Source organism: Cetorhinus maximus, chromosome 36 (assembly GCF_964194155.1).
Source record: "Cetorhinus maximus chromosome 36, sCetMax3.hap1.1, whole genome shotgun sequence".
In the NCBI taxonomy this organism is placed as follows: domain Eukaryota; kingdom Metazoa; phylum Chordata; class Chondrichthyes; order Lamniformes; family Cetorhinidae; genus Cetorhinus; species Cetorhinus maximus.
The window spans coordinates 534,103-558,787 of NC_135914.1; the positions used below are offsets into that span (position 1 = coordinate 534,103).

Consider the following 24,685-nt stretch of genomic DNA (forward strand, 5'->3'; position numbering starts at 1 on the left):
CCCCAACTATTTATGAACATCAATTGTATAAAGCTTTATATTTTTCCCTGCATGCACCTCGAACCCTTTCTTCACTTGATTTCTAAATATCTCGCTATTTTGCTTTAATAATATGGAAAAAAAAAAGACGATGTAATTCCTCCGGAGGTGTGGTAGCATCAGTGGAAAAAGAAACCAAGTTGACGTCCCTGACAGACATTTCATAGTAGCTTCGCCTTCTGCAGCTGACTGGCCTATAATTGCCTCGGTATTTCAAGGATGGAATAATCCATAAACCCTCGGAGCGGCCTGTCGCCCTGAGCCGTTAATGAACTGCAATTCTATGAAAACATTGTTAAATTAACACACCCATTCGCACCAAGCTGTATCGCCCCTGCCGACAACACCGCGCCTTCCACTCAGAACTCCGCCTGCCCCCATGTGAACAACTGCAAAGGACTCTCCAACCGTTCAGACAGAATTTCCTGTCCTACGGAAAATTGAGAATTCCTTCGTTAATAAATGCGCAGCAAAAATGCATGTCCACCTTGTTGATCAGTTCTGTCTGCACCCACTCTATCCGCGTAAACCCTCCAGTGATAAGCAGTTAGCTTAAAGGAGCTCGAGGAACAAGTGACATATATTAATAATTACCTCCTTATCAGATATTTATGTTTATGTTGCTATAAAAGTGAACTATTTATTCACCTGAACACAGAACCCCGACGCCGATACTCTCATTGAGAGACGGATTCAGTGCAAATGAGCTGCAGTTGCGGAGATGCAATTCGTTTCCTCCACACTGGACATCATTCAACCATACAGGCCCTTCACTCTCTCCATACTTTGAAAAGTTATAAGCAGCAATTGCGACACCACATCCTAGTTGCCTGCAGACCACGTTAGCATCATTGATGTCCCAGAGGCTGTCCTGTACTCTGCCCCAGCGACCGTTGTGGTAAATGTCCACCCGACCATCACAGCGGCTCCCCCCATTCGTCAGTCTCAGTGACCAACTTTCATCTACAAGAAGAAAGCCATTGAGAGGAACGGTTAAAGTTCAACAAAATAAGGTACATTTTATTCAATGTAACCGGGACAATAATTGTTCACTTAAATGGTTGACCCAGATGCCAAGGTGAAGCATATCACTGGGAGCCTCCGAGCGCTCAGAGGCGGGAGGGTGAACAGTCATCAGTCGTGCTCCGTTACTGGAGCGATGACAGAGGTAGGAAGAGGAATGTAGTCCTGCAGATGAAGTTTAAGGGTGTTGTGAACAAAACACCAAGGACCAATGGATGTTTTCATTTGTTTCACCTGAAAAAATCCAGGGGTGATGTCCGTCTGGTTTATTGGCTGGGCAGTTATGAACGAATTTGCAGGGATTTGTGAACGGGCAGATAATGGTAAAGAGGAAAACCAAAGTGCTGAGAAAACTAGAATAGGAATATGGAACTAAAGTGGTGTTATTCAGGATTACAGTAACAGGGAATGTAATAGGCCCGTAATTAGATTTACCGTTCAGTTTTGTGAACATACATTGTGGTAAATAACTTTCGTGACGGGCAGGCGCAGTTAGCCACCACTAATAATGATTCAGGAGCGATGATGGACAATTGGCTTAGACAGGTGCAGGAAAATGCAAAAACGCCAAGTCTCCCTGGGTGATAAAAGATATGGGGATTAAGGTGAGGCAGAGAAAAAAAAAAGCAAACTATATTGAATTTGGATAATGCAAGTGAGATCCACGATTAATGTACAATTCCCAGAGCGTATAATACACTCCCACTAACATAAAACGGCATATTACAGTCTTATGTAGGCACTAAGCCGACATCAGTAAGGAAATCGGCATATGAATGCTGATGTTATGGCTCAGGTGCTGAGTGAGCATTTTGAGAATATTATTGCCAAGGAAGAAAATGCTGCTCAATGATGGGCTAAGAATAAACAGATTACACAATGGAATGGCTAGATATTTATAATGAGGACGAATTATCTTGGGTAACTGCTGTTGTATTTGACAAGACACATGGAGTGGATGCGATTTACTAGTGGAGCATGTCCAATGTCAGAGCTGAAATCGCCAGATAATGGCCATAATGTTCCAATCATTCTTCAACACCAATAACTGAAGTATCCAAATATTACACCCTTGTTCAACAAAGGGTGTAAAGATAAACGCAGTAACTACAGAACAGTAAGTTTAATATTGGCTGTGGGAAAGCCTCTTTTTTCATGGAAAATATACCTTGGGGAAGAAGTAACAGCCAGTTGAAAAACTTGAGGGTTACTTATCAAACTAGGGAGGATTTGTTAAGGGACAATCGCATTGGACGGATTTGCTGGTGTAATTTGAAGAGGTTACTGATAGTGTTAATGGGGGCAATGTGGTGGATGTGGTTTTGGTGGACTTTCAAATGACCTTCGGTAATTGGCCACGAATGATGCTTGTCAGAACGGTTCGAGCCTCTGGAATAAAATGAAAAATGGCTGCTTGGAGGTGGAATTGCTGTTGGAAAGGAACAGGATGCCGCGTTCAGCGTTTTTTTTTCCAGGCCGGAGGAACGGAACATTCCACCTGGCTAGAAACCCTGATTTTCCGTTGATATATATTAGCCACCGAGACTTGATTGTAAGAGGAACATTTTCATTTTTTAAATTAAAATTAGACGGAATTTTTAAGTGTTGTATACTGTGAACAGGATAAAATTCAATCGAACACAGACAAGTTGTTATAACGGAGGGGGATGTGCCACATGAAATTCAGCTCAAAGAAGTATCGGTTGGCCCACTTTTGTCGGTAGTAAAAAAAAATGCATATTTAAGTAGATAACCTTTTTCTCTCTAAACTAACGGATGTCTCAACGCAAGTTACAGTCATTTATTTGAATCGTGAGTGTCGTCACTGTTGCAATTTAAGTAACGCCACAGCCATCATGGGCGCAGTAAAATCGCACAAACAGTCGTGTGATAATGACCAGATGAGCTGCATTGTTTGATATTGATCAAGGGATAATATTGGATAGGACACCTGGGAAGATTCCCTGGTTTCCCTGAACGTAGAGTCATTGTTAATACTTTTATTAACCGCCACTGAAGAAAGCAGTTATGGCATCGACTTTATCTCTCACCTGCAACACGACAATTAATAGAGGCCAGCATTCCCGCAGCACTGCACTTCATTCTCAGACTTGACTGCTCTGCTAAATAACTTGACTCGGGCTTGTACCAGGCCTTGTGCTTTAGAACTGAGAGTGTCATCAAGTGGAGCAAGATTGGAAAACGTTAGACTCGTAGAAGGAACAATGTAGAATGGGATCATTTCTAAAGGAGTTTCAGCAGCTGTGGAACCTTGGGTGAATGGGTAGAAATGATTGCAGACAGAGCAGGTTGCATAATGGCTATTACAGTTGTGGGTTATTTGGTTTATAACTAAGGCACGGAGTACACTGCAGGGAATATGTCATGATTCACTTCGGCCTCAACTGGATTACTCTGTCCATTTATCAGCTATATACATTATGGATGGTTTGACGGCTTTAGAAAAGTGCAGAAATGCTTCAACATATGGTTCTGGGGATGATAAACTTACTTTGCCTCCACAGTTTGGATGTTTTTTAATAAAACATAATAGATTTTTTTTTCAAATGTGAATGATAAACCTATGCATGGTGCATGCATTAAAATAGCAAGAATAATGTGCTAATCTCAGATAATGTAGAAGTTACTGACTGACAAATAATTACGTTATTCCAGAACAATAAAACGCGACAGTGAAATAGAAAGATGTGTTTAGGAATGAAAATGTTAGAAGTAGACAGCAATGGAAGTTTCTCAGTTTCTGAAAAAGGCAGCAGAAAGATTTTTCGTCTTTCGGAATCATTCTACTCACTTGAACAGCTCAGGCTGACATCGTTCATGTGGGTGCAATCGATTTGATTTACTGGAGAGCTTGGACAGTCTGTCAGTCTTGTCTCATTGCCGTTACATTCAAATTTATCGCTCCCTAGAAGTCCAGTGCCTTCTCCAAAAAAAGCCACTTTTCCCACCGACACGGCGACTCCACACTGAAGCTGATGGCAGACCACACTGGCGTCATTCCAATCCCAGTGCATATCACACACTGTTCTCCAGGTTCTACCGAACCGTATCTCCAGTCTGCCCGAGCATTGGGAATCCCCAGATATTAGTCTGGGAAGCCTGTCATCTGAGTAAAAACAATTCATGATAGCACCAATCATTTTCAATTTTGTGGGTATCTGTTTAAGCAAAACCCTCATGATGCCTTCCGTTAATGGTTTCGTTCCGGCACAATACCAATTAAGCTAAACCCCATCTTCCTCCACAAGTTATTGCTTGTAAAGTGGACATATGCATCCTTTAACACACTTAGAGTTATTGCGACCTCAGTTTCGTGTTCCAAACACGCACTCTATCTGCAGAGAGAACTTGGCTATGCATCTATTGAGAGAGATGTGCACTTTGATGTCAAGCACCTTCTGCTCTTCCAGCAGCCAACTTCCTAGGTTCCCATATCATTCTTACCCCGATTCCCGTCCAGAAAGCAGAGACCGAGACGCGGCCTATGAAGACCACTAACATTCTGCCTAAACTGAATGAAGCAAAGGTACTGTGACCCTTTCCCTCCAACCATACCATCCTTCAACCCAACACACCGGCACACTTTCGATGAGCAGGCGATCGATCTCATTAATGAAGATCAACCGGAGTGTGACTTTTCACAGATGGTACTAATTGGTACTAATTTCCAAATATAAACTACATCAGGTGGCATCGAACACCCCCACCCCAAACCCCAACCCAACAATCCCTGCGAGAAAACATCCGATCACCAAAAACAGCTTTTCTCTTCCCTTCTGCATTTTCTATCGAGTTCTATTTAATAGGTTGAAATATATATCTTTTCTCAACGTCCCAAATTACCTGCTTTCACTACCTCTGGCCGCTCACTTTGCAATCCCCTCTCTTGAATTTATACGACCCACTCTTCACAACACCTACTTAAATGGAAGCGATTGCAGCTTTCTCTTCATAAAAATTCCAGGGCTTAACTCTTCCCTGTCACCTGGCGACTGGAACTAAACATATTGGAGACACTGTGGCGGGCCAGAACATCGTTCAGATTAATCCAGGAATCCTAACTTGTCCTCGAATCTTTAGAGTTTACAATTGTTCTGCTGGAGTTTGTCATTTCGTCAATGAAACACATTGATGAACAAAGACACAAAACAACCTGAGGCATAAAATGATCGATCGGGGAATATCTTCCTCTGGAAAAGGTACGAACACTGGAAGTGTAAAGCAATGTTCATGGTCCTTTCGAACAGGTCAGTAAAATCTAACGGTCACAAACAAGGGAATAATAAAATAGCTCGCTCTATTTGACCATTTTAAAGATATTGAGAGCTAGAATTTAAAGGAACGGATCCATGGATAACCATGTACAGTTCTGATCACCAAGCCTTAGATTGAATACGCTGATCATATAAGGAGTGCAGTTCGGGCTCCCCAGAATTTTCCCAGTCTTCCAAGTGTTAACTTGATAATCAATGTGCAAATTAATGGGAAGACATCGATACTCCATTTTTATTCTCTCTCATCCTCATTCGGCCCTCATATCTGGTTTAATCAGTTCAGAGAAAGGCGATGATAAAGCAACGTCATTGCACCGGACCAGTCTGCACTGGCCTCGGCAATTAATTGCCAGTAACCTTCCACCACGTAGCTTGAATTACGTCGTATAACGTAGGGGAGAAGAGATAAAAACAAACATGAACCTCAATAATTATGTTTCATTTCATCCAGAAAAGCAATTGCACTGCCGGATACATAGAGATGTTTGGATAACAGAGTATCAGATCACGGCCTTCCATAATGGTTACCATTGTTGTTCATGGACCGTTTATCCATTAACGAATGTTGTCTCTGTCTTTCGCTTTCACAGTATTAGTGCTAAAATCTTACTGGTGTGAAACGTGAATTTTGTCTCAACACAGGCACCACTTTCCCAAATCAGTGGTTTTAGCATCTTCTGTTTTTTTTTTTGGTTTGCAGAAACCATAGTTACATCGTTTCCTTATCATTTAACAGAAGGCTTCCCGTACTGTCGTGCAAAAAAAAAAGATAATAAATCCGTGAGTGTACATGTGGAGTGAGCGGACCGCTAGCAGAAATAATTCTAATCTGAACAGCAAAGAGACATCAATGATTGGGGATTGAAGGTAGATATTCAGACGAACACAAAGATAGAAAGCTCTGTTCCAGCAGGACTGATGCCAGGAACAATACCGTTTACGGTTAATAGAAACAGATTATCCACAGCAAACAGTTCAAAGTTAGTGTGTGAACTCAGCTTGGAAGCGCAGTTGAAACTCAGGAAAATTGGGAGGAGGTACTACAGAACGATAATTACAGAGAGAGAATAAATATTAAATGCAAAATATTCATAAAATCTGTATTTAATTTGTACATGAATGTGATAATAGAAAAGGGCAATGCATTATTTTTGCTCGAATTAATTCAGTTGCCATGTACTCATTGGAAAATCAAAGTACAAATGAGGTAGATGCGCCATCCGATCTCAGTGACTCGTCCTTCATTGCTGGAGGGAAAGAATTGAAAAGCCTAATAGTTTCATTATATTTCGGTCAACCCACTCTTGTGCTACCGGCATTTTACTGTCCTACCGAAGTCAATGGTCACTTGAATAGCTCGCCGCCATTTACACCCAAGCCACTGCCGCAAAGGGGTCGTCAAATTCAAAGGGACGCCAGAAAATTTGAAAATTGTTGACGTAGATTTTGACAGTTCTACGAGGAAGGTTTGTGGAAGGGAAATGAATTGCCTGCGTACATTTGTTTTCACTACAGAAGGTAACCCAAGCACCGACATGATAAAGAACTTTATGACGATTGAATAAATTATCTGGATAGACGATCACTAACTTTGGGCTATTTCCACACTTGCAACCTTAAAAAAAAAACTACTAAAATTGCCAAATGCATTCAGGAGAAATGTTTTTACTGGATAGTTGTCAGAATGTGGAACATTCAATGTGGTGATTGACATGGATGTATTTAAGTTATACGACCAGATGAGGGAAATGCAACCTCAGCATATATTGATGGAGGTAGATGAGGAGGTGTTGTTTTAGGGGGAGGGTGAAGCGGTTAGGGAGCGGGGGAGGATCGATTAGATCATTAACCCCGAGATTGACCAGTTGGCCTACGGAGTCAGTCGCTTTATTGTCGAGAGTGTGTAATTCTGTGTAATTTTTGCAAAAGATCTACAGATGTGAACTTCGCTAACACGACCTGTATTTACTGTCAAACCTTTGTTGCTTGAGAAGACTATTCCGCGTTTCTTAAAAGCAGCTGCCTTGTGTGCGGTGAAGGGGCTACCACATTGCTGGTAGATTGGGAGTTCATGGAATTTGATACAGCAAGAAGAAGGCCGTGGCTTTGAGAAATGGAGAAGCGAATGTTTGTGGATGTGCTGCCGTTCCCCCTTGACGTAATACAGAATGCAGTCTTACGAACCAACTGAGGGAGAGAATGGAGATTGTTGGCGGTGACTGAACCCCCAGTCAAAGACAAAACTTCGCCTGGGGATGACAAGGCTGCTCATCAGTTCCTCAGCAGCGCCTATACAGTTCAAGTGGAGATTCCACGATTAGCGATGAACCTGGACATGAGAAACTGTGTTCAAACAGGTGAAGAGCGAGACTCACAGAATATTCAGCCTCTGGCATGTTCAAGTAGACACGGCATTTGCATGGGTATTGCAGATGAGTGATCAGTCAAAGATGTGCCCCAAGTTTAATATGGCGAGGGACTGTTTGATTGGAAAGCATCTGAATATCAAGCGGAACCTATCATTAATTTGAGGCATGAATGTTGTCCAGGATTTGCTGTGTGGAACTGGGCTGATTCCTAATTTGATGAATTGTGAATGGAGCTGTGCACTGAGCAATCATGATCAAACAACTCCTCTTCTGAACTTACAACGTAAAGAGGGACAGGAATGAAGCCGTTGAAGGTAGTTCGACATTGATCAGTAATTTAGAAAGTGCGGTTTCCCATTAATCTCCACTGAGTTTTGTTTAAAAAGACGTATTCATTTTCGCAATTGCTGCCCTCTGCTACAAAATCCAGGTAAGTGTTAAATTGCTAATCAAGCTGTTCTGATGATTACCAGGTGCCAGGATTTCTTGGGGGCAGGGATGGGGAACTCTCCGCTTTTCATCCAGTAGTATAACGCTTGATTAATCACTGCAATTGTTCCGTGCACGGCACTTAACATTGGGATCCTGTTTGCAGCTTTTCCCCATGCTGCCCTCTGACGTGGACTCTGCCTATACTCTGAAGCCTTCCACCCCAATTCCCGCTTCACAATCTGTATAATATCGGCCCATATATTCCCTTCTCCGGACTCTCGGAAACCAGAGGTACCGCAGAGATGCGCAGGCGAGACATGCGGAAGTATTCGTGCCTTGAACTATGTGGGAACAGCCCCCTAAGTTTCAACTTGATCTAGGGAATTCCCCTGCTTCCAGAGAGACTCCGCAAATGAGCTTGAATCAAAGACTCCGGCGTGCTCTAATGTGGTCAGTTATCCCCGGGGTCGTTAGCCATGGAATATCTACTGGGAGGGAGAAAAAAATATCTAACAGCCGGGCAACTGAACAACCGGGCTGCGCGTTCGCTCTCATTGAATCCCCCAAAAGCATCCCTAACCATCCGAGCGACAGGCGAGGGAGAGGGTATTTTGCTTGCGGGATTTTCCGAGCATTATTCCCTCTCCTCAGAAGGTCTGGATCTCCTCACGAAAGCAGCCAGCAGCGGTGCAAAGCAGGGCACAACGTGGCAGTCCGGTGTGAGCTTATTTGTTATTTTTAAAAAAAATTAACACAATTACTGGCATGAATTTATTACAAAAATTGATTCTTATTGAAAATGAGAATAACTCCAACTGGAATATCCTGCGGGAACTCTCATTTTGCATCAATGGGCAGTCCCAAAATAGCTTTTCCCCCTTTACAACAGGGGAAAAAAATCAGACCCGACGGGCGAGGAGAGCAGGAAATATATTTGTACCTGAGCAGATCACGCTGGCATCGTTGCTGTGTGTCAAGGCATCCGTATCCTGGGGTCCTGTTCGGCACTCAACCAGGGTGGCCTCGTTCCCGCTGCACTGAAAATTAGCCGTCACAATGGGTCCGGAGCCTTTTCCAAAGTGAGCTTCGCCCGGTGCTAAAAGCGCTATCCCGCAACCCAGCTCCCGACACACAACAGTGGCATCCTTCAGGTCCCAGCCGTAATCAGCCACAGTCCACGACTGCCCCTGCGAGAGAATCTCCAGTCTTCCTGCGCACCGACTGCCCCCATTCACCAGTGCCATCGCCACTGTAAAAAAACAATAATGATGGCAGAAATAAAACCTATGAAACCCGCGTTTCCCAGCTAACCGGTTTCAACTTTCTGCACGTCAGAGTAGAAGAATTTGGAATATTGGCCTGTGCCCAATCTCCCATTCAAACCCGGAGTAAATATCAAACATGAAATGCACAAGGTTAAAATAGTATGAACCCCTTTAAAAGAGTCGATAATACGTGGGAGAGATATCCCTTCTGGGACAGCTGGTCGATACTTTCAGAATATATTCTAGTCCCCAGAGATCAGGAGATGGATGTGACTGTAGTAGCTCTCTGAGTGATTGGGGGAAATTGAGATCCAGCCAGAGTACAAATGGGAAGCTCCTTCTCCCAGCCAGCCCCACCCTCCCCCAACCACCGGAATTGGAACGTCACGGACCATCTCTCTCTGTCTGGCTGCAATCTGCGAATTGGCAGCCCATTTGGGATCGTAAACTGTATCAGTTGTTATTGAAATTCTCCTCTCCGGGATCCCAGCCGTGGTCGTTCTGCATTAGGCAGCAATTGTCCCTAAACAGGACTTAAATATGTTCATAATCAGAGGGCAGGAAACATTCAATTCCTCCCCGACAGGCATATGGAGAGCGAGTTAATCAGTGATCAAATCGGTACCGTAATTGTCTCCGACAGCTATTTTTAATTAACGTAGAGTGGACAGGAAAATATCAGATAATATGAAAATTGAGAGCTATTACCTGATGGATCAGCCTGACTGCTCCCTGTTCTGCCTGAAATGAAATATGGATAATTTAATTTTCATGGGGTAAGAGAACAATGAAACGGCCAGGAACGTTATTTCACAAAAACAACAACAAGAATATTTTGTATTTTTTTGAGCATAATGTTTGCAGGAACTTGATGTTAAAACATTTCGCAAACACCCCTGTTTCCATCATTATCTGAAGGTAGATTTCCCGTCCCTTTTTGGGAGACATAATCCCGCGGTTTTTGAGTTCGTCTGTTCTGCATTCCGAATAAAGCATCCAATAAAGGCTCAGCCGCAAGCTCATGTTATTAACTGGTCAAGGTTTTTTCCAGGAGATGCCGAGAATGCCCCATTACGGAGACAAACTTCTCACCATCTAAAGTCCCCCTAACATAGTATCGATGGTATATTGACCTCTCGCACCCTCGGCGCTCGATGACATGATGGACTGACTGTTTCTTGGTCACTTTCTATTTGTTGGTTTCACAACATTGCCTGTGCGTTAACATTTTCAAAATTTAGTTTGGGTTTTTAATTAACCAGAAGGATCTTCTGGACTCTCTATATTCCCTGTTGACGTGTTATAGAACATCTCACATTGATTCCGGCCACCAGTTGGATTTCTGCAACCCTTTGCATGATTTCCTAAATCCCAGCACAAAGGCTGCGCCTTCCTACAATATATAAGTCAGGAGTTTGTTGGAATATCCTGTAATTGCCTGGGTAATGGAAGTCGCAACAATCCTGAAGAAACTGCACACCAGCTAGGTCAAAACAAACCCCCTTGATCGGAAGTCCAAACATCTCTTCATTAATTACCTCATATACAGGATGCACAAGATATGAATGCGTCCTAAAGCCTGACACAAATCAAAATAAAGGGAAACGAGATTGGGAGTTCAGATCTGATATCTCATTCACTACAACATGATTTTATGTAAAATAAAAAAAATATGAAGGATGTGGAAAAAGGCTGACAAACCTTCATCTTCACATAAATAATATACATGTAAATATCTTCCTTAGGATACTTCATTTTAATTAAAACGCTTTCACAGTATTAGTGCCAAAATCTTACTGGTGTGAAACGTGAATTTTGTCTCAACACAGGCACCACTTTCCCAAATCAGTGGTTTTAACATCTTCTGTTTTTTTTTTTGGTTTACAGAGACCATAGTTACATCCTTTCCTTATCATTTAACAGAAGGTTTTCCGTACTGTCGTGCAAAAAAAAAATAAAATAAATAAATCCGTGAGTGTACATGTGGAGTGAGCGGACCGCTAGCAGAAATAATTCTAATCTGAACAGCAAAGAGACATCAATGATTGGGGATTGAAGGTAGATATTCAGACGAACACAAAGATAGAAAGCTCTGTTCCAGCAGGACTGATGCCAGGAACAATACCGTTTACGGTTAATAGAAACAGATTATCCACAGCAAACAGTTCAAAGTTAGTGTGTGAACTCAGCTTGGAAGCGCAGTTGAAACTCAGGAAAATTGGGAGGAGGTACTACAGAACGATAATTACAGAGAGAGAATAAATATTAAATGCAAAATATTCATAAAATCTGTATTTAATTTGTACATGAATGTGATAATAGAAAAGGGCAATGCATTATTTTTGCTCGAATTAATTCAGTTGCCATGTACTCATTGGAAAATCAAAGTACAAATGAGGTAGATGCGCCATCCGATCTCAGTGACTCGTCCTTCATTGCTGGAGGGAAAGAATTGAAAAGCCTAATAGTTTCATTATATTTCGGTCAACCCACTCTTGTGCTACCGGCATTTTACTGTCCTACCGAAGTCAATGGTCACTTGAATAGCTCGCCGCCATTTACACCCAAGCCACTGCCGCAAAGGGGTCGTCAAATTCAAAGGGACGCCAGAAAATTTGAAAATTGTTGACGTAGATTTTGACAGTTCTACGAGGAAGGTTTGTGGAAGGGAAATGAATTGCCTGCGTACATTTGTTTTCACTACAGAAGGTAACCCAAGCACCGACATGATAAAGAACTTTATGACGATTGAATAAATTATCTGGATAGACGATCACTAACTTTGGGCTATTTCCACACTTGCAACCTTAAAAAAAAAACTACTAAAATTGCCAAATGCATTCAGGAGAAATGTTTTTACTGGATAGTTGTCAGAATGTGGAACATTCAATGTGGTGATTGACATGGATGTATTTAAGTTATACGACCAGATGAGGGAAATGCAACCTCAGCATATATTGATGGAGGTAGATGAGGAGGTGTTGTTTTAGGGGGAGGGTGAAGCGGTTAGGGAGCAGGGGAGGATCGATTAGATCATTAACCCCGAGATTGACCAGTTGGCCTACGGAGTCAGTCGCTTTATTGTCGAGAGTGTGTAATTCTGTGTAATTTTTGCAAAAGATCTACAGATGTGAACTTCGCTAACACGACCTGTATTTACTGTCAAACCTTTGTTGCTTGAGAAGACTATTCCGCGTTTCTTAAAAGCAGCTGCCTTGTGTGCGGTGAAGGGGCTACCACATTGCTGGTAGATTGGGAGTTCATGGAATTTGATACAGCAAGAAGAAGGCCGTGGCTTTGAGAAATGGAGAAGCGAATGTTTGTGGATGTGCTGCCGTTCCCCCTTGACGTAATACAGAATGCAGTCTTACGAACCAACTGAGGGAGAGAATGGAGATTGTTGGCGGTGACTGAACCCCCAGTCAAAGACAAAACTTCGCCTGGGGATGACAAGGCTGCTCATCAGTTCCTCAGCAGCGCCTATACAGTTCAAGTGGAGATTCCACGATTAGCGATGAACCTGGACATGAGAAACTGTGTTCAAACAGGTGAAGAGCGAGACTCACAGAATATTCAGCCTCTGGCATGTTCAAGTAGACACGGCATTTGCATGGGTATTGCAGATGAGTGATCAGTCAAAGATGTGCCCCAAGTTTAATATGGCGAGGGACTGTTTGATTGGAAAGCATCTGAATATCAAGCGGAACCTATCATTAATTTGAGGCATGAATGTTGTCCAGGATTTGCTGTGTGGAACTGGGCTGATTCCTAATTTGATGAATTGTGAATGGAGCTGTGCACTGAGCAATCATGATCAAACAACTCCTCTTCTGAACTTACAACGTAAAGAGGGACAGGAATGAAGCCGTTGAAGGTAGTTCGACATTGATCAGTAATTTAGAAAGTGCGGTTTCCCATTAATCTCCACTGAGTTTTGTTTAAAAAGACGTATTCATTTTCGCAATTGCTGCCTCTGCTACAAAATCCAGGTAAGTGTTAAATTGCTAATCAAGCTGTTCTGATGATTACCAGGTGCCAGGATTTCTTGGGGGCAGGGATGGGGAACTCTCCGCTTTTCATCCAGTAGTATAACGCTTGATTAATCACTGCAATTGTTCCGTGCACGGCACTTAACATTGGGATCCTGTTTGCAGCTTTTCCCCATGCTGCCCTCTGACGTGGACTCTGCCTATACTCTGAAGCCTTCCACCCCAATTCCCGCTTCACAATCTGTATAATATCGGCCCATATATTCCCTTCTCCGGACTCTCGGAAACCAGAGGTACCGCAGAGATGCGCAGGCGAGACATGCGGAAGTATTCGTGCCTTGAACTATGTGGGAACAGCCCCCTAAGTTTCAACTTGATCTAGGGAATTCCCCTGCTTCCAGAGAGACTCCGCAAATGAGCTTGAATCAAAGACTCCGGCGTGCTCTAATGTGGTCAGTTATCCCCGGGGTCGTTAGCCATGGAATATCTACTGGGAGGGAGAAAAAAATATCTAACAGCCGGGCAACTGAACAACCGGGCTGCGCGTTCGCTCTCATTGAATCCCCCAAAAGCATCCCTAACCATCCGAGCGACAGGCGAGGGAGAGGGTATTTTGCTTGCGGGATTTTCCGAGCATTATTCCCTCTCCTCAGAAGGTCTGGATCTCCTCACGAAAGCAGCCAGCAGCGGTGCAAAGCAGGGCACAACGTGGCAGTCCGGTGTGAGCTTATTTGTTATTTTTAAAAAAAATTAACACAATTACTGGCATGAATTTATTACAAAAATTGATTCTTATTGAAAATGAGAATAACTCCAACTGGAATATCCTGCGGGAACTCTCATTTTGCATCAATGGGCAGTCCCAAAATAGCTTTTCCCCCTTTACAACAGGGGAAAAAAATCAGACCCGACGGGCGAGGAGAGCAGGAAATATATTTGTACCTGAGCAGATCACGCTGGCATCGTTGCTGTGTGTCAAGGCATCCGTATCCTGGGGTCCTGTTCGGCACTCAACCAGGGTGGCCTCGTTCCCGCTGCACTGAAAATTAGCCGTCACAATGGGTCCGGAGCCTTTTCCAAAGTGAGCTTCGCCCGGTGCTAAAAGCGCTATCCCGCAACCCAGCTCCCGACACACAACAGTGGCATCCTTCAGGTCCCAGCCGTAATCAGCCACAGTCCCACGACTGCCCCTGCGAGAGAATCTCCAGTCTTCCTGCGCACCGACTGCCCCCATTCACCAGTGCCATCGCCACTGTAAAAAAACAATAATGATGGCAGAAATAAAACCTATGAACCCGCGTTTCCCAGCTAACCGGTTTCAACTTTCTGCACGTCAGAGTAGAAGAATTTGGAATATTGGCCTGTGCCCAATCTCCCATTCAAACCCGGAGTAAATATCAAACATGAAATGCACAAGGTTAAAATAGTATGAACCCCTTTAAAAGAGTCGATAATACGTGGGAGAGATATCCCTTCTGGGACAGCTGGTCGATACTTTCAGAATATATTCTAGTCCCCAGAGATCAGGAGATGGATGTGACTGTAGTAGCTCTCTGAGTGATTGGGGGAAATTGAGATCCAGCCAGAGTACAAATGGGAAGCTCCTTCTCCCAGCCAGCCCCACCCTCCCCCAACCACCGGAATTGGAACGTCACGGACCATCTCTCTCTGTCTGGCTGCAATCTGCGAATTGGCAGCCCATTTGGGATCGTAAACTGTATCAGTTGTTATTGAAATTCTCCTCCCCGGGATCCCAGCCGTGGTCGTTCTGCATTAGGCAGCAATTGTCCCTAAACAGGACTTAAATATGTTCATAATCAGAGGGCAGGAAACATTCAATTCCTCCCCGACAGGCATATGGAGAGCGAGTTAATCAGTGATCAAATCGGTACCGTAATTGTCTCCGACAGTTATTTTTAATTAACGTAGAGTGGACAGGAAAATATCAGATAATATGAAAATTGAGAGCTATTACCTGATGGATCAGCCTGACTGCTCCCTGTTCTGCCTGAAATGAAATATGGATAATTTAATTTTCATGGGGTAAGAGAACAATGAAACGGCCAGGAACGTTATTTCACAAAAACAACAACAAGAATATTTTGTATTTTTTTGAGCATAATGTTTGCAGGAACTTGATGTTAAAACATTTCGCAAACACCCCTGTTTCCATCATTATCTGAAGGTAGATTTCCCGTCCCTTTTTGGGAGACATAATCCCGCGGTTTTTGAGTTCGTCTGTTCTGCATTCCGAATAAAGCATCCAATAAAGGCTCAGCCGCAAGCTCATGTTATTAACTGGTCAAGGTTTTTCCAGGAGATGCCGAGAATGCCCCATTACGGAGACAAACTTCTCACCATCTAAAGTCCCCCTAACATAGTATCGATGGTATATTGACCTCTCGCACCCTCGGCGCTCGATGACATGATGGACTGACTGTTTCTTGGTCACTTTCTATTTGTTGGTTTCACAACATTGCCTGTGCGTTAACATTTTCAAAATTTAGTTTGGGTTTTTAATTAACCAGAAGGATCTTCTGGACTCTCTATATTCCCTGTTGACGTGTTATAGAACATCTCACATTGATTCCGGCCACCAGTTGGATTTCTGCAACCCTTTGCATGATTTCCTAAATCCCAGCACAAAGGCTGCGCCTTCCTACAATATATAAGTCAGGAGTTTGTTGGAATATCCTGTAATTGCCTGGGTAATGGAAGTCGCAACAATCCTGAAGAAACTGCACACCAGCTAGGTCAAAACAAACCCCCTTGATCGGAAGTCCAAACATCTCTTCATTAATTACCTCATATACAGGATGCACAAGATATGAATGCGTCCTAAAGCCTGACACAAATCAAAATAAAGGGAAACGAGATTGGGAGTTCAGATCTGATATCTCATTCACTACAACATGATTTTATGTAAAATAAAAAAAATATGAAGGATGTGGAAAAAGGCTGACAAACCTTCATCTTCACATAAATAATATACATGTAAATATCTTCCTTAGGATACTTCATTTTAATTAAAACGCTTTCACAGTATTAGTGCCAAAATCTTACTGGTGTGAAACGTGAATTTTGTCTCAACACAGGCACCACTTTCCCAAATCAGTGGTTTTAACATCTTCTGTTTTTTTTTTTTGGTTTACAGAGACCATAGTTACATCCTTTCCTTATCATTTAACAGAAGGTTTTCCGTACTGTCGTGCAAAAAAAAAATAAAATAAATAAATCCGTGAGTGTACATGTGGAGTGAGCGGACCGCTAGCAGAAATAATTCTAATCTGAACAGCAAAGAGACATCAATGATTGGGGATTGAAGGTAGATATTCAGACGAACACAAAGATAGAAAGCTCTGTTCCAGCAGGACTGATGCCAGGAACAATACCGTTTACGGTTAATAGAAACAGATTATCCACAGCAAACAGTTCAAAGTTAGTGTGTGAACTCAGCTTGGAAGCGCAGTTGAAACTCAGGAAAATTGGGAGGAGGTACTACAGAACGATAATTACAGAGAGAGAATAAATATTAAATGCAAAATATTCATAAAATCTGTATTTAATTTGTACATGAATGTGATAATAGAAAAGGGCAATGCATTATTTTTGCTCGAATTAATTCAGTTGCCATGTACTCATTGGAAAATCAAAGTACAAATGAGGTAGATGCGCCATCCGATCTCAGTGACTCGTCCTTCATTGCTGGAGGGAAAGAATTGAAAAGCCTAATAGTTTCATTATATTTCGGTCAACCCACTCTTGTGCTACCGGCATTTTACTGTCCTACCGAAGTCAATGGTCACTTGAATAGCTCGCCGCCATTTACACCCAAGCCACTGCCGCAAAGGGGTCGTCAAATTCAAAGGGACGCCAGAAAATTTGAAAATTGTTGACGTAGATTTTGACAGTTCTACGAGGAAGGTTTGTGGAAGGGAAATGAATTGCCTGCGTACATTTGTTTTCACTACAGAAGGTAACCCAAGCACCGACATGATAAAGAACTTTATGACGATTGAATAAATTATCTGGATAGACGATCACTAACTGTGGGCTATTTCCACACTTGCAACCTTAAAAAAAAAACTACTAAAATTGCCAAATGCATTCAGGAGAAATGTTTTTACTGGATAGTTGTCAGAATGTGGAACATTCAATGTGGTGATTGACATGGATGTATTTAAGTTATACGACCAGATGAGGGAAATGCAACCTCAGCATATATTGATGGAGGTAGATGAGGAGGTGTTGTTTTAGGGGGAGGGTGAAGCGGTTAGGGAGCGGGGGAGGATCGATTAGATCATTAACCCCGAGATTGACCAGTTGGCCTACGGAGTCAGTCGCTTTATTGTCGAGAGTGTGTAATTCTGTGTAATTTTTGCAAAAGATCTACAGATGTGAACTTCGCTAACACGACCTGTATTTACTGTCAAACCTTTGTTGCTTGAGAAGACTATTCCGCGTTTCTTAAAAGCAGCTGCCTTGTGTGCGGTGAAGGGGCTACCACATTGCTGGTAGATTGGGAGTTCATGGAATTTGATACAGCAAGAAGAAGGCCGTGGCTTTGAGAAATGGAGAAGCGAATGTTTGTGGATGTGCTGCCGTTCCCCCTTGACGTAATACAGAATGCAGTCTTACGAACCAACTGAGGGAGAGAATGGAGATTGTTGGCGGTGACTGAACCCCCAGTCAAAGACAAAACTTCGCCTGGGGATGACAAGGCTGCTCATCAGTTCCTCAGCAGCGCCTATACAGTTCAAGTGGAGATTCCACGATTAGCGATGAACCTGGACATGAGAAACTGTGTTCAAACAGGTGAAGAGCGAGACTCACAGAATATTCAGCCTCTGGCATGTTCAAGTAGACACGGCATTTGCATGGGTATTGCAGATGAGTGATCAGTCAAAGATGTGCCCCAAGTTTAATATGGCGAGGGACTGTTTGATTGGAAAGCATCTGAATATCAAGCGGAACCTATCATTAATTTGAGGCATGAATGTTGTCCAGGATTTGCTGTGTGGAACTGGGCTGATTCCTAATTTGATGAATTGTGAATGGAGCTGTGCACTGAGCAATCATGATCAAACAACTCCTCTTCTGAACTTACAACGTAAAGAGGGACAGGAATGAAGCCGTTGAAGGTAGTTCGACATTGATCAGTAATTTAGAAAGTGCGGTTTCCCATTAATCTCCACTGAGTTTTGTTTAAAAAGACGTATTCATTTTCGCAATTGCTGCCCTCTGCTACAAAATCCAGGTAAGTGTTAAATTGCTAATCAAGCTGTTCTGATGATTACCAGGTGCCAGGATTTCTTGGGGGCAGGGATGGGGAACTCTCCGCTTTTCATCCAGTAGTATAACGCTTGATTAATCACTGCAATTGTTCCGTGCACGGCACTTAACATTGGGATCCTGTTTGCAGCTTTTCCCCATGCTGCCCTCTGACGTGGACTCTGCCTATACTCTGAAGCCTTCCACCCCAATTCCCGCTTCACAATCTGTATAATATCGGCCCATATATTCCCTTCTCCGGACTCTCGGAAACCAGAGGTACCGCAGAGATGCGCAGGCGAGACATGCGGAAGTATTCGTGCCTTGAACTATGTGGGAACAGCCCCCTAAGTTTCAACTTGATCTAGGGAATTCCCCTGCTTCCAGAGAGACTCCGCAAATGAGCTTGAATCAAAGACTCCGGCGTGCTCTAATGTGGTCAGTTATCCCCGGGGTCGTTAGCCATGGAATATCTACTGGGAGGGAGAAAAAAATATCTAACAGCCGGGCAACTGAACAACCGGGCTGCGCGTTCGCTCTCATTGAATCCCCCAAAAGCATCCCTAACCATCCGAGCGACAGGCGAGGGAGAGGGTATTTTGCTTGCGGGATTTTCCGAGCATTATTCCCTCTCCTCAGAAGGTCTGGATCTCCTCACGAAAGCAGCCAGCAGCGGTGCAAAGCAGGGCACAACGTGGCAGTCCGGTGTGAGCTTATTTGTTATTTTTAAAAAAAATTAACACAATTACTGGCATGAATTTATTACAAAAATTGATTCTTATTGAAAATGAGAATAACTCCAACTGGAATATCCTGCGGGAACTCTCATTTTGCATCAATGGGCAGTCCCAAAATAGCTTTTCCCCCTTTACAACAGGGGAAAAAAATCAGACCCGACGGGCGAGGAGAGCAGGAAATATATTTGTACCTGAGCAGATCACGCTGGCATCGTTGCTGTGTGTCAAGGCATCCGTATCCTGGGGTCCTGTTCGGCACTCAACCAGGGTGGCCTCGTTCCCGCTGCACTGAAAATTAGCCGTCACAATGGGTCCGGAGCCTTTTCCAAAGTGAGCTTCGCCCGGTGCTAAAAGCGCTATCCCGCAACCCAGCTCCCGACACACAACAGTGGCATCCTTCAGGTCCCAGCCGTAATCAGCCACAGTCCACGACTGCCCCTGCGAGAGAATCTCCAGTCTTCCTGCGCACCGACTGCCCCCATTCACCAGTGCCATCGCCACTGTAAAAAAACAATAATGATGGCAGAAATAAAACCTATGAAACCCGCGTTTCCCAGCTAACCGGTTTCAACTTTCTGCACGTCAGAGTAGAAGAATTTGGAATATTGGCCTGTGCCCAATCTCCCATTCAAACCCGGAGTAAATATCAAACATGAAATGCACAAGGTTAAAATAGTATGAACCCCTTTAAAAGAGTCGATAATACGTGGGAGAGATATCCCTTCTGGGACAGCTGGTCGATACTTTCAGAATATATTCTAGTCCCCAGAGATCAGGAGATGGATGTGACTGTAGTAGCTCTCTGAGTGATTGGGGGAAATTGAGATCCAGCCAGAGTACAAATGGGAAGCTCCTTCTCCCAGCCAGCCCCACCCTCCCCCAACCACCGGAATTGGAACGTCACGGACCATCTCTCTCTGTCTGGCTGCAATCTGCGAATTGGCAGCCCATTTGGGATCGTAAACTGTATCAGTTGTTATTGAAATTCTCCTCCCCGGGATCCCAGCCGTGGTCGTTCTGCATTAGGCAGCAATTGTCCCTAAACAGGACTTAAATATGTTCATAATCAGAGGGCAGGAAACATTCAATTCCTCCCCGACAGGCATATGGAGAGCGAGTTAATCAGTGATCAAATCGGTACCGTAATTGTCTCCGACAGTTATTTTTAATTAACGTAGAGTGGACAGGAAAATATCAGATAATATGAAAATTGAGAGCTATTACCTGATGGATCAGCCTGACTGCTCCCTGTTCTGCCTGAAATGAAATATGGATAATTTAATTTTCATGGGGTAAGAGAACAATGAAACGGCCAGGAACGTTATTTCACAAAAACAACAACAAGAATATTTTGTATTTTTTTGAGCATAATGTTTGCAGGAACTTGATGTTAAAACATTTCGCAAACACCCCTGTTTCCATCATTATCTGAAGGTAGATTTCCCGTCCCTTTTTGGGAGACATAATCCCGCGGTTTTTGAGTTCGTCTGTTCTGCATTCCGAATAAAGCATCCAATAAAGGCTCAGCCGCAAGCTCATGTTATTAACTGGTCAAGGTTTTTCCAGGAGATGCCGAGAATGCCCCATTACGGAGACAAACTTCTCACCATCTAAAGTCCCCCTAACATAGTATCGATGGTATATTGACCTCTCGCACCCTCGGCGCTCGATGACATGATGGACTGACTGTTTCTTGGTCACTTTCTATTTGTTGGTTTCACAACATTGCCTGTGCGTTAACATTTTCAAAATTTAGTTTGGGTTTTTAATTAACCAGAAGGATCTTCTGGACTCTCTATATTCCCTGTTGACGTGTTATAGAACATCTCACATTGATTCCGGCCACCAGTTGGATTTCTGCAACCCTTTGCATGATTTCCTAAATCCCAGCACAAAGGCTGCGCCTTCCTACAATATATAAGTCAGGAGTTTGTTGGAATATCCTGTAATTGCCTGGGTAATGGAAGTCGCAACAATCCTGAAGAAACTGCACACCAGCTAGGTCAAAACAAACCCCCTTGATCGGAAGTCCAAACATCTCTTCATTAATTACCTCATATACAGGATGCACAAGATATGAATGCGTCCTAAAGCCTGACACAAATCAAAATAAAGGGAAACGAGATTGGGAGTTCAGATCTGATATCTCATTCACTACAACATGATTTTATGTAAAATAAAAAAAATATGAAGGATGTGGAAAAAGGCTGACAAACCTTCATCTTCACATAAATAATATACATGTAAATATCTTCCTTAGGATACTTCATTTTAATTAAAACGCTTTCACAGTATTAGTGCCAAAATCTTACTGGTGTGAAACGTGAATTTTGTCTCAACACAGGCACCACTTTCCCAAATCAGTGGTTTTAACATCTTCTGTTTTTTTTTTTTGGTTTACAGAGACCATAGTTACATCCTTTCCTTATCATTTAACAGAAGGTTTTCCGTACTGTCGTGCAAAAAAAAAATAAAATAAATAAATCCGTGAGTGTACATGTGGAGTGAGCGGACCGCTAGCAGAAATAATTCTAATCTGAACAGCAAAGAGACATCAATGATTGGGGATTGAAGGTAGATATTCAGACGAACACAAAGATAGAAAGCTCTGTTCCAGCAGGACTGATGCCAGGAACAATACCGTTTACGGTTAATAGAAACAGATTATCCACAGCAAACAGTTCAAAGTTAGTGTGTGAACTCAGCTTGGAAGCGCAGTTGAAACTCAGGAAAATTGGGAGGAGGTACTACAGAACGATAATTACAGAGAGAGAATAAATATTAAATGCAAAATATTCATAAAATCTGTATTTAATTTGTACATGAATGTGATAATAGAAAAGGGCAATGCATTATTTTTGCTCGAATTAATTCAGTTGCCATGTACTCATTGGAAAATCAAAGTACAAATGAGGTAGATGCGCCATCCGATCTCAGTGACTCGTCCTTCATTGCTGGAGGGAAAGAATTGAAAAGCCTAATAGTTTCATTATATTTCGGTCAACCCACTCTTGTGCTACCGGCATTTTACTGTCCTACCGAAGTCAATGGTCACTTGAATAGCTCGCCGCCATTTACACCCAAGCCACTGCCGCAAAGGGGTCGTCAAATTCAAAGGGACGCCAGAAAATTTGAAAATTGTTGACGTAGATTTTGACAGTTCTACGAGGAAGGTTTGTGGAAGGGAAATGAATTGCCTGCGTACATTTGTTTTCACTACAGAAGGTAACCCAAGCACCGACATGATAAAGAACTTTATGACGATTGAATAAATTATCTGGATAGACGATCACTAACTGTGGGCTATTTCCACACTTGCAACCTTAAAAAAAAAACTACTAAAATTGCCAAATGCATTCAGGAGAAATGTTTTTACTGGATAGTTGTCAGAATGTGGAACATTCAATGTGGTGATTGACATGGATGTATTTAAGTTATACGACCAGATGAGGGAAATGCAACCTCAGCATATATTGATGGAGGTAGATGAGGAGGTGTTGTTTTAGGGGGAGGGTGAAGCGGTTAGGGAGCGGGGGAGGATCGATTAGATCATTAACCCCGAGATTGACCAGTTGGCCTACGGAGTCAGTCGCTTTATTGTCGAGAGTGTGTAATTCTGTGTAATTTTTGCAAAAGATCTACAGATGTGAACTTCGCTAACACGACCTGTATTTACTGTCAAACCTTTGTTGCTTGAGAAGACTATTCCGCGTTTCTTAAAAGCAGCTGCCTTGTGTGCGGTGAAGGGGCTACCACATTGCTGGTAGATTGGGAGTTCATGGAATTTGATACAGCAAGAAGAAGGCCGTGGCTTTGAGAAATGGAGAAGCGAATGTTTGTGGATGTGCTGCCGTTCCCCCTTGACGTAATACAGAATGCAGTCTTACGAACCAACTGAGGGAGAGAATGGAGATTGTTGGCGGTGACTGAACCCCCAGTCAAAGACAAAACTTCGCCTGGGGATGACAAGGCTGCTCATCAGTTCCTCAGCAGCGCCTATACAGTTCAAGTGGAGATTCCACGATTAGCGATGAACCTGGACATGAGAAACTGTGTTCAAACAGGTGAAGAGCGAGACTCACAGAATATTCAGCCTCTGGCATGTTCAAGTAGACACGGCATTTGCATGGGTATTGCAGATGAGTGATCAGTCAAAGATGTGCCCCAAGTTTAATATGGCGAGGGACTGTTTGATTGGAAAGCATCTGAATATCAAGCGGAACCTATCATTAATTTGAGGCATGAATGTTGTCCAGGATTTGCTGTGTGGAACTGGGCTGATTCCTAATTTGATGAATTGTGAATGGAGCTGTGCACTGAGCAATCATGATCAAACAACTCCTCTTCTGAACTTACAACGTAAAGAGGGACAGGAATGAAGCCGTTGAAGGTAGTTCGACATTGATCAGTAATTTAGAAAGTGCGGTTTCCCATTAATCTCCACTGAGTTTTGTTTAAAAAGACGTATTCATTTTCGCAATTGCTGCCCTCTGCTACAAAATCCAGGTAAGTGTTAAATTGCTAATCAAGCTGTTCTGATGATTACCAGGTGCCAGGATTTCTTGGGGGCAGGGATGGGGAACTCTCCGCTTTTCATCCAGTAGTATAACGCTTGATTAATCACTGCAATTGTTCCGTGCACGGCACTTAACATTGGGATCCTGTTTGCAGCTTTTCCCCATGCTGCCCTCTGACGTGGACTCTGCCTATACTCTGAAGCCTTCCACCCCAATTCCCGCTTCACAATCTGTATAATATCGGCCCATATATTCCCTTCTCCGGACTCTCGGAAACCAGAGGTACCGCAGAGATGCGCAGGCGAGACATGCGGAAGTATTCGTGCCTTGAACTATGTGGGAACAGCCCCCTAAGTTTCAACTTGATCTAGGGAATTCCCCTGCTTCCAGAGAGACTCCGCAAATGAGCTTGAATCAAAGACTCCGGCGTGCTCTAATGTGGTCAGTTATCCCCGGGGTCGTTAGCCATGGAATATCTACTGGGAGGGAGAAAAAAATATCTAACAGCCGGGCAACTGAACAACCGGGCTGCGCGTTCGCTCTCATTGAATCCCCCAAAAGCATCCCTAACCATCCGAGCGACAGGCGAGGGAGAGGGTATTTTGCTTGCGGGATTTTCCGAGCATTATTCCCTCTCCTCAGAAGGTCTGGATCTCCTCACGAAAGCAGCCAGCAGCGGTGCAAAGCAGGGCACAACGTGGCAGTCCGGTGTGAGCTTATTTGTTATTTTTAAAAAAAATTAACACAA

General features: G+C 43.2%; 1 protein-coding gene across 1 annotated transcript in view; it reads right to left on the reverse strand.

Moving 5' to 3' along the window:
- Window positions 1-1,173: 1,173 nt before the first annotated feature.
- Window positions 1,174-24,685, reverse strand: part of LOC144672193 (scavenger receptor cysteine-rich domain-containing protein DMBT1-like) — a 29,642-nt gene continuing 6,130 nt past the window's right edge. Inside the window, exons 3-6 of the mRNA XM_078534011.1 lie at window positions 19,612-19,920; window positions 9,099-9,407; window positions 3,875-4,189; window positions 1,174-1,415 (exon numbers count right to left, since the gene is read on the reverse strand). Coding sequence (XP_078390137.1) covers window positions 1,174-1,415; window positions 3,875-4,189; window positions 9,099-9,407; window positions 19,612-19,920 — 1,175 coding nt within the window. The remainder of the gene's footprint in view (window positions 1,416-3,874; window positions 4,190-9,098; window positions 9,408-19,611; window positions 19,921-24,685) is intronic.